General features: G+C 41.7%; 2 protein-coding genes across 5 annotated transcripts in view; one reads left to right on the top strand and one right to left on the bottom strand.

The window, feature by feature from the left end:
* The window catches only part of LOC132121594 (glycerol-3-phosphate acyltransferase 1, mitochondrial-like), a 32450-nt gene extending 16248 nt beyond the window's left edge, over positions 1–16202 (bottom strand). Inside the window, exons 1-3 of one of the 4 annotated variants that reach the window (XM_059531156.1) lie at positions 16057–16202; positions 11606–11624; positions 112–243 (exon numbers count right to left, since the gene is read on the bottom strand). In XM_059531156.1, coding sequence (XP_059387139.1) covers positions 112–210 — 99 coding nt within the window. In that variant the 5' untranslated portion in view covers positions 211–243; positions 11606–11624; positions 16057–16202. The other 3 variants (XM_059531154.1, XM_059531157.1, XM_059531155.1) reach the window with 3 other exon arrangements.
* Positions 1–17380, top strand: part of LOC132121598 (beta-tectorin-like) — a 70864-nt gene that overhangs the window by 50772 nt on the left and 2712 nt on the right. The window lies entirely within an intron of this gene.

The raw sequence follows: 17380 nt of genomic DNA, 5'->3' as shown, positions 1-17380 counted from the left end.
AAGAACAACCTTAATAGTTAAGGTTAGGGGTTTGCTCAAATCTCTAAGCCTATGAATATGCAATAACAGTTATGCTTTCCTTAGTATGGCCCAAGTTTTTTCCATGCTTACCTGGTCCTCACAGGGACGCTTCAAATAACCACTTCCTGCGGCAGGATTATTGGCCAGGAGAATGTTATCTGGACCCCCCAGAACCATGCGGACATCCATCACCTCTCTTCAAACCAAGCATCAACAATGAAACTGTGGGAGGGAAAGAAAAACAGAGAATAAGAGGCAGTCCATTGCCCCCCTCTGTGCTGTAGGTCAAAACACGGACAAGCTCTGATTACAGCTTTTCACAATTAATCCCTGCAGCCGGCAAAATATTCCACAGAGTGCCAGAATGTGAAACCGCTTTGCCTTTTTTCTTCAACACGGCACTGAATAACAGGAATGTCAGACGATGTGTTCCACCCAATCACAGCAAACAGATAAGGTTCGCCAAACCTGCTGCGGTGGTTTCAGGTGAGCTGATCATTCTGACGAAAATTTCAGAAAGATCGGCAACCAAACAAGCAAAGCTTGATTGCAGTTTAGTTCATCACTCAGTCTAGAGGCTTGACAACAGCTCAAAGCACACAAGACACCATCATCTGAACTATATCCTGGGTGACCTGCAGCTACATAATCTTTTTTTATCTGTGATTTACTGACCCATGGATGAGAGCGTCTACTCTCCAGTGTCATGTTAAAGGGCTACGGCCTTCCTGTCCGTGGAAAACACACTCAGAAATACAAAGAGGGGCTGGTGAAGCATACAATATATTGCAGCTGTCCCTTTTAGAGGTAAACTGGAAGGGTGGTAGTCACAGCAAAACTAAACGGTGCCTGTGCTCCTGCAAAGCGATACATTTTTGGAAGACGAGCTGTGGACAAAAGCTTGTGCCAATTATTAAGGGTGCAGAATGTACCCTTTGAAAACCACATGAGAGATCTGCACATGTTCAGTGCATCAAGAAGAATCTCACTCCCAATAAATGGATGAGTAAGCTATCTGAAACTTATACATATGTTTATCTTTCTAACTAACATTTGGTTGTGGCATAAGTTGAATGAGACATGAAGTTTAAAGGCTCTGACTTTCATTTTCTCTGTGGTCAAACAGAGTTTACTGTTGTCTCTATTATCATGGGTTCTTCTTATTTCCTCTGTGGCTGCACTTCTTCAAAACACCCCATCAGCAACTCACAAGGGCATTACAGAAGCCCCAGTGGGACCGTTTAGTCCATTGGTAGAATGCACTGAGGCTGTTTTCTTGATGTTTTTCTACAATCTTTTGTGCGTCATGGGTAGAGAAAGGGATTAAGAATTCGTTTTTTTTTACTGATTATTGGTGAAAGATGTTCACTTGCAATGTTGCAAGAAAAACATCAGAATATGAGAAAAAAGGCTGAATTATAAGATATAAATTTAGAATTGAAAGAAGGAAATGACGTTTCATATTAATAAAAGAAGCACACACTAACAGCATAAATTGTGGCTGATCATTATTTTAATGCAGGGGTTTCTAAAAATGTACATTCAAAGGTCGAATCTGAATTCTCACCAACGTCAAAAGATCTGAAGTAATTGTTGTTTTTAATAAACATGCTTATAATTTTATATAACAATTCAAATATTACGAGCCTCATTTTTCTGTGGCTCTCAGCGAAGGCGGACGCATTTTCTCCCTCTCCTCCCCTTACCTTCCCTGCTTGCTCTCTTGTCTCGTCTATTGTCAAATACTTCTGAGAGACTCTCTCTGCACTGCTCTCCAAACTGCTCTCGAAAATCATGGATTTGATCAACTGGTCTTTCAACGCAATTGACACCATCTTCTCGATGAGAAGCTTGGGTTCGGGGGAACCAGACTGCCCTGCCAGAATGTTCACAGTTGGCAACATGATGGACGCGTGGGAGAGGTGGCGGGTCGTGTGTCTGGCGGCTCTTTCCATGGAGGACATTGAAGATATCTACCTATTGATAACAGGTCTTCTGCTGATTGGAATTAGGCTTTGCCCTGGGTTATATTGTGTTTGGTTTGTAAGGCCGGTGGTGTAAACCTGCGCCAAATTTGACGCTACATCAAATCTCAGTAAAAAATATAGAAAATATTTTTATAACCTGCGCCAAATTTAACGCTACATCAAATCTCAGTAAAAAAATATAGAAAATATTTTTATATGTTAATTTAGATTTGTTCGTTGTAACAATTTAAAAACTCCACCATCTTGGGAAGAAGGAGGCGGGAACCGGTGGACATTCAAATCAAAACTTTAATACCAAAATAAACACAAAACAGTGCGACAGCCCCTCGTGGACGACTGCCGCGCACAAATAAAAACCAAAACACAAAATAAAGCCCAGGCATGGTCCTCTCTCGTCCCTCATGTCGTCGGTCCTCTTTTATATCCTTCTGATCTTCTCCGTGGGACACGAGACCGGCGAGGTGGCTTCACTACCTTTAAATGTCAAACTATAATGTACCAAACTAGAGCTATATATCTTAATGTTTTCAATGTGGATTACAGCATTTTCCTTTACAGTTGGTCATGGAGTAAAAAACGACCACCTACACTGTCAACAAACAGACACTCCATATCAATGCCATGTGAGTAGCTGCCACTAGCTTTAAAACATAATCAAATTTCATGGGTTAATCCTCCAGCAATACAGGGCAGTGGGTTAATCTGTATAACAATCTGCTCATCTGAACTATAAAACAAGAAGAAAAAAAGAACAAGTACATGCACACACACAAGGCAATGACAATCCAACATTACCATATACTGTAGTAGACAAAACCTCGATTAATTGAACATTTTACCTCGATTACGATTAATGAACGATTATTTTGTTTCTGTTTTTTTTTTTTGCCCTCATAGTACACTTACAAGGTTTGTACTGTAAACAGGGCCATAGTTGGGGTTTGTGGTGCCCCGGTTCAGGTTGTACCAGTGGGCCCTGTTTGAAAGTGTTTAATTTGTATGTTCGTTCTGTTTATTTGTTCATCAACATGCCTGCCACATCCCAGAATGCAACGCGGCGCCCAAGCCCTATAAGGCGCAGTCACTTTAAGAGACAATAAATGCATCAAATATAATACACATACGATTTTTTTCTCAACTGTTTACTTTAACTTAAGACATAACTGACAGTTTTTTCGAACATACTATCCAAGAAGGGTATTTTCACATATTTTTTATGTATTTGTTGGTACAAGAGCAAAAACAGACAAATTCGGTGTTCAAGTGTTTTGAGACGCCTCTTTCTTCGTGAGCCCTGAACACCAGAAAACTGCGGTGCTGAAGTGGGCTTTTACACATCCTTTTCTGTTTGTTTAAACTGCAATTTGTTTTTGTTCGTTGAGGTGCAGGAGGAACTTAAAGGAGAACTTCACAAAGGAGAGCTCGGTTCAGTGTTGCTGTCCGTGAGACGCGGCTCTCTCTCCGCGTGCGCACCGAGCACAGCGCGCGAGTAACCAGCTACTCAGTTCAGCTTTTCCGCATCTTGTGTTTGAATGCTTTAAAGTCTTTTGGATGGTTACATTTGTAAGTGGCAAGGCTTAATAACACGTGAAAATGATACGCTTTCGTGTCGACACGCATCAGCGTTCTGTCAACTGTCCTGAGCGTCTTTTTAGACTGGCCTCAGCCAGAAGGTTGAGATCGACTATTAAAGGTGGGATATTTTTTCCTATTGAAAGAGCGATCATAGCTATCAGCAGTTATTTTATCTATGTTCGTAACATTTCTTACATATTATTGCTCGGTGTAAGAGATAAATAAAGATTAAAGGTAAACAGTACCAGTACACCAGAGTGATTGCGTGAATGAATTAGTCATACTGTCTCTGTATTATTGTGAAACTGGGGGTTGTAAATAGCCTAGTTCCTTCAAAAGTAGAAAAATATGCTATAATAAGTTTTGAAATTCTAAGATACTTTAGTGATAAATCACAGGACAGCGCTGACAACTGCATTCCTCTGTGCGCGCGATCTTCACAGCTATGAGTTTTCGTGCCACAATGCAGCTGCGTGAACATGGTAGCTCGATATAATAATACACATCCGATCGTCTAATCGCTTGAACGTCCAAACCATAAAACAAATTTTTGTCAAATCTGACAAAGTTTAGTGAAGATGCAAGGCTCACCACTCGCGCGCCATCACTATGTGTTGAACCAGCGTTCACGTCCTTGTTTTGCTTTTATGCCACTGTCTGGCAGAATCATGTGGCTACTAGTGTTGTCACGGTACCAAAATTTCAGTATTCGGTACCGATACCAGTGAAAATCCACGGTTCTCGGTACCAATTTCGGTACCAAAGCAAAACACTAAAATATGCTAATTAAAAAAAAATAACTTTTTAGCACTAAAAATAAAACCAATGCCATTCTTTATACTTATTTACAATTGTGTTTAAAGTTGTTCTACAAGTTATATAATTATGAAAAACAATAAACAAGTTCCACCCAAATTTAATTTGTCTTTTAATTTATGAAATTTAAACATTTTATTTTTGGTAAATAAAGGGGATTTGCTATTAAAATTAAAACATGGAAGAAATATTGTGATTTATTCCTTTAAAAAATAAAGTTTTATAATTTTTTTCAACAGTAGCAGTATCACATACATTTTACTAAATAATAGTAATATTTCTAGCACAATGCCTTTATGTAAAAATTAACTTTTAGGCCTAATGAATGCATATTTGTCATTTGAGTATTGATAATACTACTACTAATTCTACTATCATACTAATGTATATACAATGCTCTACGAATTGATGAGCTGCTGGGCTAATTGAATATTAATCACGTTGTCTGCGTTCGGTCAAACTGATTTGCTGAAATAGATCAGAGCCAGCCAATGAAATTGCCATTTGCGCATTAGCTCCGCCCACTACCGGAGAAACCGGTATGTCTTCTGCTTGTTCGGAAATGAAAGAATAATTCTAAATGAACTCCATTATTTTGACCGGAGAAGACAACAAAGAATAGTTTACATGTAGCATGTTGATTCAGCGTGGTAAGACTCTCGCTCTCTTTGCATGTGTGAGAAACAGCGCTATCAGTAAAGCCACGGTGAGTCGTGCGCCTTCACAAAGAGTTTACAGAGCATCAATTACAGGTGCGCTGTACGTCCATTGAGATGAACTGAAAAGTTCAGATCGCTTGATTGAGAGAGAACTCTGAAGCTCAGATGCTGAAATTAATGCAAGCATCATGCGCTTCAGTCTATGTAGTAAACAAACCCGCACGTCTCTGCCATTCATTAATTCACACAGAGACGCGCAGAACACGGATTCATATTTCAAACAACTTTTGCGGCTTAACATTTACAGATACTGGTCCATATGGAGATTTGAATTTATGCTAACTTTGACAAATTCCATGACTGTCCATATTAAAATGTAAGTTTCATTTTCATGACTGGAATTTGAGATTCCGTCCTCGTTTTCTGCTTCGCGGGAATCATAGCGCTGAACCCTTTCTTTTATTGTCTAAGGCTGAACCGGGTTTGAACGGGACCTCGGTACTACCGGTACTTAAAGAAACCTGGTACCGTCACATTTAAATTTTTTTAGTACCGACTTGGTACCGAAGTACCGGGTCTTTTGACAACACTAGTGGCTACACACGCTTTTAAGGGGGAAGTATTAACAGTAAATAACCGAAATAACCGACATGGGAAAATTAAGTCGGTTAGAGGTTCTAAATTTCGGTTTCGATTACTTTTCGATTAATCATCCAGCCCTAAGTTTAAGTATACATTTTTCAATGAATAATCAAAAAGACAAGTTGAGGAATTTGTTAAATTAATATGTGCTTAATATTCATTGGCTGATGGCGGCCATGTTTCTCAAGATACATAAATTCCCTCATGGACAATTCCCTTCATGCACCTTGGACAGCGACACTGTCTGCCAAAACTCAAGTCAATCAGATTAACGTGCATAGTTGCAGCCATTTTTTTTGCTGTTATAGTGGTCAAACTCCACATTTTTGTAATTTGACCAAAGACTGAGTTCATTCATATGTGTTTCAAGTTTGGTGAATACAGCTAATTCCATTCAAGAGTTATAGCAATTTTAGTAAAAGTAGCCCCACCCACTTTTAATGTTTTTGCATCCTGTTCCGACCAACAATGGAACTTGAACTTGATTTTAATAACTTTTGCTAATGAGATTCCGACTTTTATGCACTGGTTTGGTTTGAATTTGGTGAAAACCCTAGGAAAAGTAGGTTTTGTGGAAAATTCTAAATGGAATTTGAGTCTAAGACCGACGGTCTAGGATAGGGCTGTAAAAAAAATATTTAATTTTGAATATTTGTCGAATTTAAAATAAAATTCCACATTTGCATGCAAAAATGCTGCATTCGAATTTTAGGTGTGCGTTAACGAGGCACTTATCAGTGGCACATGAGATTCGATGACGATGTCAGTGTCATTGCATTTTAATGTTTTTGTTAGCCTATCCAGTTGAAGCCATTAGATACGGTTTTTGATTACAAATATTGGGGGAAAAGAGAACATCAACGCGGACATCTTGTTTACGTCAAAACTGAAACCAAGCACAGAATGCATATTTCACACATTTCCTAGAGGGACATCATATCACCATTGCACTCGAATCTCGCAAAAGAGAGCCGCATGTTTAGAAAGCCATGTAAAAATAATGCAAGTTAAACTAAAAAAAAATAATAATATTACGTCACGGTAGGAAGCTCCATGTGCCATCTCCGGCAGTTTCAAAACTCCAAGAGGTGGCTAGACAAGCAGCATATTCTCCTTTTCCGCTTTACTTGCTATTCACAACAACACAACCTTCACTACATCCGAAATCACATACTTTCCTACTATAGTATGTGAAAAACAGTATGTGAGGCAAGTGTCTGAATTCACAGAATTAAAAAAACAATAGTATGCGATCAGAATCCAGCCTAAAGTATTGCAGTCATGAATAAAAATAACAAGTGTGTAAAAAAAAATGAATGTACAATGTTAATTGTTCTGTGATATCTGTGATTTTATCGATAACGAAAAATAGACAATATTTTGCTTAGTGTGTTATTGTGCTGTATTTAAATTTTGTGCAATATGATTTTAAACGTGTTTTAAGTTTTGATTCTTTTAAAATTATTATTTTTAAAAATGCAATATTAATTTTTTGATTTACAAGTATTATTTTTCAATCAGTGACCAGTGTTTGTTATTCTGAAAACATTGTTTTGATTATTAAATGTTGTGCAATATACTTTTACCTGTGTTTTTATATTTTGTTTTCACGCTTTTTTTTTTTTATCCGTGACTGCAATACTTTAGGCGGGATTCTGATCCTATACAATAGGTGCACAGTACCTTGATGACCTACTTCTGCCCGTATTCAGAAGTGCGCATTTGATGGACACTTGATGGATACTATTCCATGAAGCCACAGGAGATAAGTTATGAACGGCAGTGAAGCAACGCAACTGACGCTGTAAGGTGATGTGACATTAACAACATGGCGTATGTAGTACTGTATGTCCAAATTTCATTCATACTACACATATTCATACAATATAGTAATTTTTAACAGTTGTGAAGTTAATCCAAATGTAGTTTTTACTCACTAGTATGCTATTTATTAGGGCTGCAGGATGTGTCGTTTAAGCACTGATATCACGATGTACGAATCCACGATAGTCACATCGAAGGATGTGCGATGTAGGCTGTCGTAGTTGATCCGTTATTCATTAACTGTACGGGCCAGCTGCTCCTTGGCCTGTACAGTTACAATTTTGTTGACACTGGTTGCATTTGCTTGGTAACAGCCCAAATGCAAGTATTTTACCTAAAAGATGGTGCAAACTTTTAGAAAAAATTGAATAAAGGTAAAAAACAAATTCAGGAGTCAGCTGTCATCACAATTAGAAATAAGATATCAGCACAATAACACACTCAGTAAAATATTGTCTATTTATCGTTATCGTTAAAATCACAGAAATCACAATTTTTTTTGTCAATACTGCAAACCCTTCTTGTTTTATTTTTTCTTTATTTTGGTGTGCCACCCCAAGATTTACAGTGGCCTCATCTGACCACCCCTATTAAAATTTTCTAGGGGCGCCACTGCCTCCTAAAGGGTGATGTTGAGCGCCGTTTGGGATTAATGCACGCCCCTCCGCTGTGTCCTCGCGCTACTGTAGCACGCTAGTTTAACTGAGTCTCAACTCAACCACGCTGACCTCGAGCAAACTGGCAAGAACCGTCTGACCGCTTGAGCCGCATGCATCAGGACGTTTCACCCTGAAAGCCCTGCATCTGCAAACATTGCAACAGTAAACGACAGTTATAAACAGTTATTCGGGGTTTTATGTAAAATTCATTTAACACAGATAACGGTTGGCACTGGACTGTAACCCAAAAATATCATACACTTTAACATACATCTAGATTTAAAGTCATTTGGTTTGCCGGTTCGCTGCACTGGTGTACTTATTACTGTGCAGCCCTATTTCCCTTGTGCTAGCTTGCTAACTAACATATGCGCCCACTCTCACTGTGCATCAAAACGAAACGAAATATGCAGACAAAACGTGGTTTGCAACGAGGAAAATATTACCTGTAGAAAATGACTTTGTTGGGCCATTGCTAATGAAATTGCCCACTTCTCGGTACTGTTAACCGGCTCTCGTCCTTGAAACCGCCCACAATCCAACCAGCACTGAACAGTTTCCAGACACGGGCACACGGCACCGAGGAGAGAGTATGACAGCCTGCCCGCCCTGCTCTCGCCCCACGCTCTTGCACGGCAGTGGTGTAATTCTGTGTAGAGCCACTAAGGGGCGTAGTTAGAATGTGTGTTTGAAAAACCAGCTATAATGGTTGTGACCTTGTGATATTTGTATTTTATTTAGAGCTGCTCAGTGATCAGGAGGTGGTTAGCATTACTTGAAGAGACATTTACGTTTTGTTTTAAAGCATAAACTAAGTCATACTTTAAACATGAATTGTGAAGCTGCTATGTTTTGTGTAAACTTGTTTTTATCACTTTTGGAATTTTATTTTGAAAAAATAACAGTCAATTTTATTATGCTTGCTTTTCTTAAAAAATACGTCCTTAATGATGTATTCAGCCTTCAAATGCGACCTCCAGATGATGCAGCCTCCGAAATGAGACGCAACCTCAATTAGCCTACTGCTATCTGTCTAGATGGCTTAAATTAAACTTTATTTATTCCATAGATGAGCATTTAATATAATGCTTCTAGTGTGCAAGATTGACTATTATTACATATAGATGAAGATTATGTTCCATGGTTGGACTACTAAAGAAAACTCTTCCCTTCCTTCCCTCTCCTGAGTATTAATTGTGTATTCACAAAGGAACAAGAACATTTGCATATATATTCTGGACACGTTCCTGTTTAATTATGCTAGTGTGCATAACAACATTTATCCTTATTTCGTACTCTTTGGAAAAGAGGGCTTCAAAGGCAAAAGCTGCTTATTTGATATCTACTCTGGAATTCTCTCTTACAAATACCTACAGGAATTTGTTCCAGTGAAATCCCGCAAACATATTCTGAAAGAAGGGTCCCAGTTATATGCAGCAACCAGGACAGTCACTGATCAGGCCATTTTTTGAGTCAGCCACATCAACTGGCTTCAGTATTCAGAGTGAGGACAGCAGAGGTTGCAAGGCCCTTTCTCATCACTCCTTGTCTTTTTTCTTCTTCTTTTTTTTCTTGTTGTTGAGTACTATGGAGCTAAGCCTTATGCATAAGTTATTAATCTGAACTTTTTCTGTGGTAATATGAAGCTTTAAATGTAGTTTTCCCCATAATACTCAAATATTTATAGTTCCTTTTTCAAGAAAAGAAACAAATCCATATAAACTGAAAAAAAAACTGTAAAATTGTAAATATATATATAACAACTTAACTAAATGCATTTACTACTTTAAATTTATGACAGCTGTAAATTAAATATTATGTTTCCTTAGTCTATTATTATATACATTTTAAAATGAGCTAAGCTTCCTCATATCTGAGTCTTTCAAAGACAAAAACTGTTTTTGAGGGAGTGAATTAAATAAAAATAAAAACATATCTTGAATTTCTGTTGATGTGACTTATTTTAATGCTCGTTTTGTCTTATTTTAAACATTTGAAGTCATCTTGAGGCCTCCTTGGAACTTTGCTGAGAAAGCTGCCATGGATGAGTACTTTTTATGTGATCATCCTATATATTTACTATAGAATGAGCATATTTAGAACTTGAAGGGAAGTCGTGGCCTAATGGTTAGAGAGTCGGACTCCCAATCGAAAGGTTGTGAGTTCGAGTCCCGGGCCGGCAGGAATTGTGGGTGGGGGAAGTGCATGTACAGTGCTCTCTCCACCCTCAATACCACGACTTAGGTGCCCTTGAGCAAGGCATCGAACCCCCAACTGCTCCCCGGGCGCCGCAGCATAAATGGCTGCCCACTGCTCCGGGTGTGTGCTCACAGTGTGTGTGTGTGTGTGTGCATTTCGGATGGGTTAAATGCAGAGCACAAATTCTGAGTATGGGTCACCATACTTGGCTGAATGTCACTTCACTTTCACTTTCACTGATGTTTAAAGCCTCCAAGGATTTAAAGATAGGACAAATATTTAGCATTGTTTTTGGTACGGCATGCACACCTGATATTACATAACACAATGAGTCTCAGGACACCTGAACAGCTTGAACACCTGGAAGGCTCTTCATAGTCAGCTGTAACGCTAGCTGTCCCTGGGCTTTGGGCCTCAGAGTTGATTTGCATCTGCCATAGTTTTCTCTCAGGCATTGCACTCTCATATATCCCAGTGGTCTCTTCCTTTCTCATGATAATGAACACAAGAGAAAGTAGCCTTTCCTGTGGTAATTTTATCACGTGGGATATCAGTACCTGTGCTACCTGCACCTGATCATTTTACATCAGACTAGTAATTAGCTAAGTATTTTTTTTTTTCAAAATATAAAAGATTTTAAAAAAAATAGTATTTCATTCATTGTATTACTTGCAGCTTGTTTGTAATTATTTGTGAAATTTACTAGCAATTTCTGAGTGAAAATAAATTTTACACCACACTTATACAGTAGTAATACTTTAGTGAAAAATAGTCAAGATTTGTTCTCTATTCTCTCTATAGGTGTGTGTGAATGTAGACTATTTTATGATTGGTTTTAAATATAATGTTATATTAATATTTAATTATAACTTCATAATAAACCAATCTATAATTTTTCTATTTGTGAACACAGTGTCTCATGGGATTTGAAACACATCTGTCTACAATGGCTTCCACACAGAGATTAAGTTTTAATTGTGTTAAACCTATTGACAATACTGTGACCAAACTGAACTGGCTGACCTTCTATTCATAATTCATACGCAAGAAGAAATGATAAATGGGGATACTTGCCTGTCCTCAAATTTAAAGAGACACACTGTCTGAGGATAAATGCAGCTTCTCTAAGTGCCCTGCTTTTCTTAGAGGCTGAAACACAATCTCTGTGAATAGCACATCCTTTGACTATCAGATTTTGTGTGCTTGTATTTAGGCTTCTTACCTTATCCAGGGGTCCATCTGTAACGACTGGGTGAAGGAGTGGCAGGAAGCAAGTGCAAGATTAATGAGATTTTAATGAAGACAATGAGACAATACAAAATTGAGACACAAATAACACTGGGAGGAATGCACAGGCCAAGATGGTGGTGAGGAATGACGAATCCGGAAGGCGGAGGTGAGTTGGCAGCAGGAGAGGGTGACACAGGAATTGCTGGGAAGCGAGCCGAAGGTAAGTGATGTTGCTTGGTGGTGGGTTGCGTAGAGTGGACGGGGTTCCGGGGAGACACGGACATCCAACGCAGAAACACACAAGAAAGCAAGGCATAGGTTACAAACATGAAACAACGCTCTCACGAATACAAGACACTAGACAAGCCAATATATAGGGATGAGTAATGAGTGACAGCTGTTGCTGATGACAATTATTGGAGACGCCCACAAACTAATCAGTGCTAACGCGTAACACACAGACTTCACCCACAAAGTGCAAAACCCAGAGATCAGTACCCCCCCCCTCTAAGAATGCCTCCTGGAGTTCCCAGAAGGACCTACCTGCTGATTGTAATCATCAATAAGGGGAGTGATCCAGTATGTCCCTAGCAGGTACCCAACTCCTCTCCTCCGGACCGTAACCTTCCCAGTCCACCAAGTACTGGAATCCTCATCCCCTCCATCTCGAGTCCAGAATACGATTAACCGAATAGGTCGGTTCCCCATCTACGAGACGGAGCGGCGGGGGAAACGGGGTAGGCGGATTAATATGTGAATAAAACACGGGTTTAATTTTGGACACATGGAAGGCGGGATGTATCCTCCTGTACGCTGGAGGTAGTTTGAGGCGGACTGTCACTGGACTAATGATCTTGGTGATAGTAAACGGGCCAATGAATTTTGGAGCCAATTTGTTAGAAACGGAACGGAGAGGAATATTGTTCGTAGAAAGCCACACCTTTTGACCCATGACGTAAAGGGGAGGCTTTGACCTGTGGCGATCGGCCTTGGCCTTAGTGCACTCCCTCATCCAGAGCAGAGTCTCGCGGGCTCTGGTCCAGGTGCGGTGGCACCTCTGGACAAATACGTGAGCGGAGGGGACCGCGACTTCAGATTCCAGACTAGGAAAAGCTGGTGGCTGGTAACCTACGCTGCACTGAAACGGAAAGAGGCACGTGGCTGACACTGGTAACGAATTGTGAGAGTACTTCACCATAGAGAGTTGTTGGCTCCAGGAAAAACGATTCTTGGAGACCAAACATCGCAACGTTCTCTCTAAATCTAGGTTGGCTCGCTCAGACTGCCCGTTACTCTGGGGATGATAACCCGAAGACAGACTAACCATCGCTCCTAGCAATTTACAAAATTCCTCCCAAAAACTTGGATATGAATTGGGATCCACTGTCAGAAACCACGTCTACCGGGAGGCCATGTAACCGAAAGACGTGATCTAGGACAGTGACCGCTGTCTCCTTGGCTGTAGGTAATTTGGGCAAGGGAATGAAATGTGCCGCCTTCGAGAACCGGTCCACTACGGTCAAAACGACCGTCATGCCATTAGAGGGCGGGAGGGCGGGAGGGCGGTAACAAAATCTAGGGCGATATGTGACCAGGGTCTCGAAGGGACAGACAGCGGTTGAAGAAGCCCATCAGGAGGCCGGTTAGACGACTTACCACTGGCGCAAACTGAGCAAGCCAAAACAAAATCGTGGACGTCACGAGCCAGAAGTGGCCACCAGAATCGTTGTTTAACTAACCCCTTGGTTCGGCTTATCCCTGGATGACAAGCAACGTTAGAGCAGTGACCCCACTGAATAACTTCGGACCGTAACTCTTCCGGCACAAATAAACGATTCAGTGGGCAACCGGGCGGAGGGTTTTCCTCTTCTAAGGCCATCTTGACCTTCGATTCGACCTCCCATACGAGTGCTGAGACAACTATTTTCTCAGGTATAATACACTCGGGAGTCACCGGGCGGGTGGAGGGATCAAAAAGACGTGACAAAGAATTGGGTTTGACATTTTTGGAACCCGGGCGGTACGACAGAGTAAAATCAAAACGACCGAACAAAGTGCCCACCGAGTCTGCCTGGAATTGAGTCTTTTGGCAGTTCTAATGTACTCTAAATTCTTTTGATCGGTCCAAACAATGAAAGGTACCCCTGACCCTTCCAACCAGTGACGCCACTTCTCTAAAGCTAATTTGACGGCCAACAATTCTCTGTTACCAATGTCATAATTGCGTTCAGCAGGAGATAAACGATGTGAGAAAAATGCGCAGGGATGCATCTTATCGTCCGAGGCAGCACGTTGGGAAAGAACTGCTCCTACCCCCACCTCTGATGCGTCGACCTCCACCACGAACTGGCGTGTGGGATCAGGAGCTACAAGGATGGGAGCCGAAATGAAGCGGCTCTTGAGGTTGGTCAATGCAGTTTCAGCTGCATCCGACCACCTGAATGGAGTACTGGGGGAGGTCAAGGCCCTCAGAGGTGAGACTAGTTGGCTGAAATTACGAATGAAATGTCGATAAAAATTGGCGAACCCCAGAAACCGCTGTAGGGCCTTATGGGAATCTGGAGATGGCCAATCTATCACAGCCTTAACCTTGTCAGAATCCATACGTATTCCCGAAAACTGAAGACATCAACGGTAATGGATAGGTGTTCTTTATCGTGATGTTGTTCAACTCTCGGTAGTCAATACAAGGTCGCAGAGAATCATCCTTCTTACCCACAAAAAAGAATCCCGCCCCCGCTGGAGAAGAGGAAGGGTGGATGAACCTCAATGCCAAGGAATCAGAAATGTATTTTTCCATGGCCTCCCTCTCCGGAATAGAAAGAGAGTAAAATTTGCCTTTAGGCGGAGACTTACCTGGCACTAAATCTATAGCACAGTCGTAGGGACGATGCGGAGGAAGAGAAGCAGCACGGGACTTACTGAACACCTCCTTCAGGTCCAAATACTCTGCGGGCACATTTGATAACACCATGGTCTCTTTCTGAAAGACAGAAACAGGCACAACAGGACAAGCAGAAACCAGACAAGACTCATGACAACTTTCACTCCACAAGGTGACAGTGTTGGAACCCCAATCCACTCGTGGATTATGTTTGATTAACCAGGGGTGACCTAAAACAATGGGAGCTACAGGGGAGTCCAGTCCATGAGGTAAAAGGATATGGTTTCACTGTGGTTGCCTGAGGTGAGCAGAGTTATGGGTTAAGTGTAGTGGGTGACATGTGGCAGTTCCTGGCCATTGAGTGCGGTGACATGGATGGGATGAGACACAGGAAGGACAGGAAGGTTCAAGTGACGTGCAAGGAGAGAGTCAATGAAATTACCTTCGGCCCCAGAGTCCAGAAGGGCGTGACAGTCATGAGTGTGGTTCTCCCACCGCAGTTTCACCGGAAGGAGAGTCGATGATGTGGTTGAGGACTTCCCGGCAGAGATCCCACCCGATAGTAGCCTCAAACTTACTACCGGGCTGGCTCTTTTTACCGGGCAGGAATGGATGGAATGCTTCGAGCCACCGCAATATAAGCATAGTCCTTGGGACCTCCGCCGCTCTCTCTCCCTCCGGGAAAGCCGAGCTCTACCCACCTGCATGGGTTCGTGATCATCGACGGGACCGACCATGTTGTCTCGACTCGAGCGGCCCCTTTCCGGAGAGACGTAATGGCGTGTAGGACTGACTTGTCTACCCAGGCGGTTAATCCGAGCGTCCACCCGGAGTGCCAGGTTGATTAGGCCGTTGAACGTTGGGGGCAGCTCGAGGAGGTAGATCTCCTTCTGAACATGGTCTGCCAGCCCATGCAGGAATCGATCCCACTGCGCCGCCTCGTTCCACTGGCACGCGGCTGCCAGGGTGCGGAACTGAATGGAATAGTCCGCCACCGATGATTCTCCTTGTTTGAGGTCCGAGAGCTGGTGAGCGGCCTCCCTGCCGGCCGCGGCTCGATCGAACACCCGTTTCATTTCTTCGGAGAGGGCGTGGAACGAGGATTCTCCCACCGCCGTACCCCATAAGGCGGCCCTGCCAGAGAGTATGGTAAGAGCAAACGCAACCTTGGACTCCTCTGTCGTGAAGGTGTGGGGCTGCAATGCAAAATGCATGGAACATTTGTTAAGGAAAGTCTTGCAAAAGTTTGGCTCACCGGAGTAACCTCTCTGGCGCCGGAAGTGGTCCTGGGAGGTCTCCCGGGGGACGGGCGGCACAGGCGGTGCGTTGGGCGCAGTGGGCGCAGTGGGAGAGGTGAGTTGATGAATCCGCTGGGTGAGCTTGGACACATGTGTCACCAGCGCAAGCCAATATATTGGGATGAGTAATGAGTGACAGCTGTTGCTGATGACAGTTAACGGAGACGCCCACAAACTAATCAGTGCTGACGCGTAACACACAGACTTCACCCACAAAGTGCAAAACCCAGAGATCACGGTTTACCAACCGTGACACCATCTTGATCTATACAGGCCCCATCTATACATTCCTCTTCATATGTTTGATCACAGCAATCTTAAAGGCTATTTGTGTGGCTGTTCCCCAGTGTGATGTTTTCGGGGTGTGTGACAGTGCCAATTCATGGGTGATGACTTGCGTGGTACATTTCAGATCTAAGTGCTCCCGTCTGACTTCTGGTTCTGGAAAAAGCTTGTTTCCTGAGCTACATTGCGTTGTAACTTCCTGAAAACGGTTTGGGGTTGTCTTACCACAATGCTGTGTCATTGTTATGACATTTTGCTCTTTCTTTTTATTATTGCACTCTAAATGAAAATCATCCTTTTGTGAAATTTGTAAACTTTGTATCTCAAAGGAATATTTCAACCGAATATAAAAATGTGTTGAAAATGTACTCACCCTCAGACCCTTTAGGCCATATAGGTGAGTTTGGTTCTTCATTGGAGCAGATTTGGAGAAATGAAGCTCTACATTTAGCATTACTTGCACACCAAAGGATCCTCTGTCGTGATTGGGTGATGTCAGAATGAGAGTTCAAACAGCTGATAAAAACATTACAAACATGTAGCGTTAATTAATGGACTAGAGTTGTATGAATTACTTGTATATTATTGTGATGAATACTTCAAGACATTTTTAACATCAAACCATTGCATCACCCATTGACCAAAGAGGATCCATTGGTGAGCAAGTAATGTAATGCAAAGTTTCTACAAATCTCTTCCAAAGAAGAAACAAACCCATCTACATATTTTGGTGATCTGTTCCTTAAATGATGCCCATTACAGTCCTTTCCCTCAAAATTAACAGCATGAAGATTGTGCAAATCTGTTTTACTGTTTTGGCTAAGCGCAGTGGGACTGACCTTAGTGACACTGTGCCTCTTCAAGAGGAAGTCTGGCACGACTAGGACACATTAGATAACTACTGATGATGATCCACTGATCAGCATAGCTGCCTGGCAGAGAAGAGAAGTATTACATAACCAGCAATGAGTGTAAGTCGGAAGCTGGTTTTCAAACTCTTTAAAAAAGATGCCCATTTCTATGAGATCTTTTGAGCAGAAACCAAATTTTTCACATTTTCAACTTTTGACCACACAGAGTTCCTATCAGAAATGACCATGTTTTTGATTAAAAAACTGAGAAAATGGTCTTTCCCTTGAGACATTGGTCATTTAAAAGTCAATGTCTGGCCAGCACAGAGAGCTTTTGTGCTTTCCTTCACAATGCTATCATCAAAAGGCCTCACCAGACTGGCTGACCAAAGAAGCGAGGGGGGTTACTGCCTACATGTGGACTTATAAAGCAGCTCTTGTGCTGACTA

Source organism: Carassius carassius, chromosome 39, assembly GCF_963082965.1.
Source record: "Carassius carassius chromosome 39, fCarCar2.1, whole genome shotgun sequence".
Classification (NCBI taxonomy): domain Eukaryota; kingdom Metazoa; phylum Chordata; class Actinopteri; order Cypriniformes; family Cyprinidae; genus Carassius; species Carassius carassius.
The sequence above is the reverse complement of the archived record's forward strand: the minus strand, read 5'-3'. Positions and strand labels throughout refer to the sequence as shown.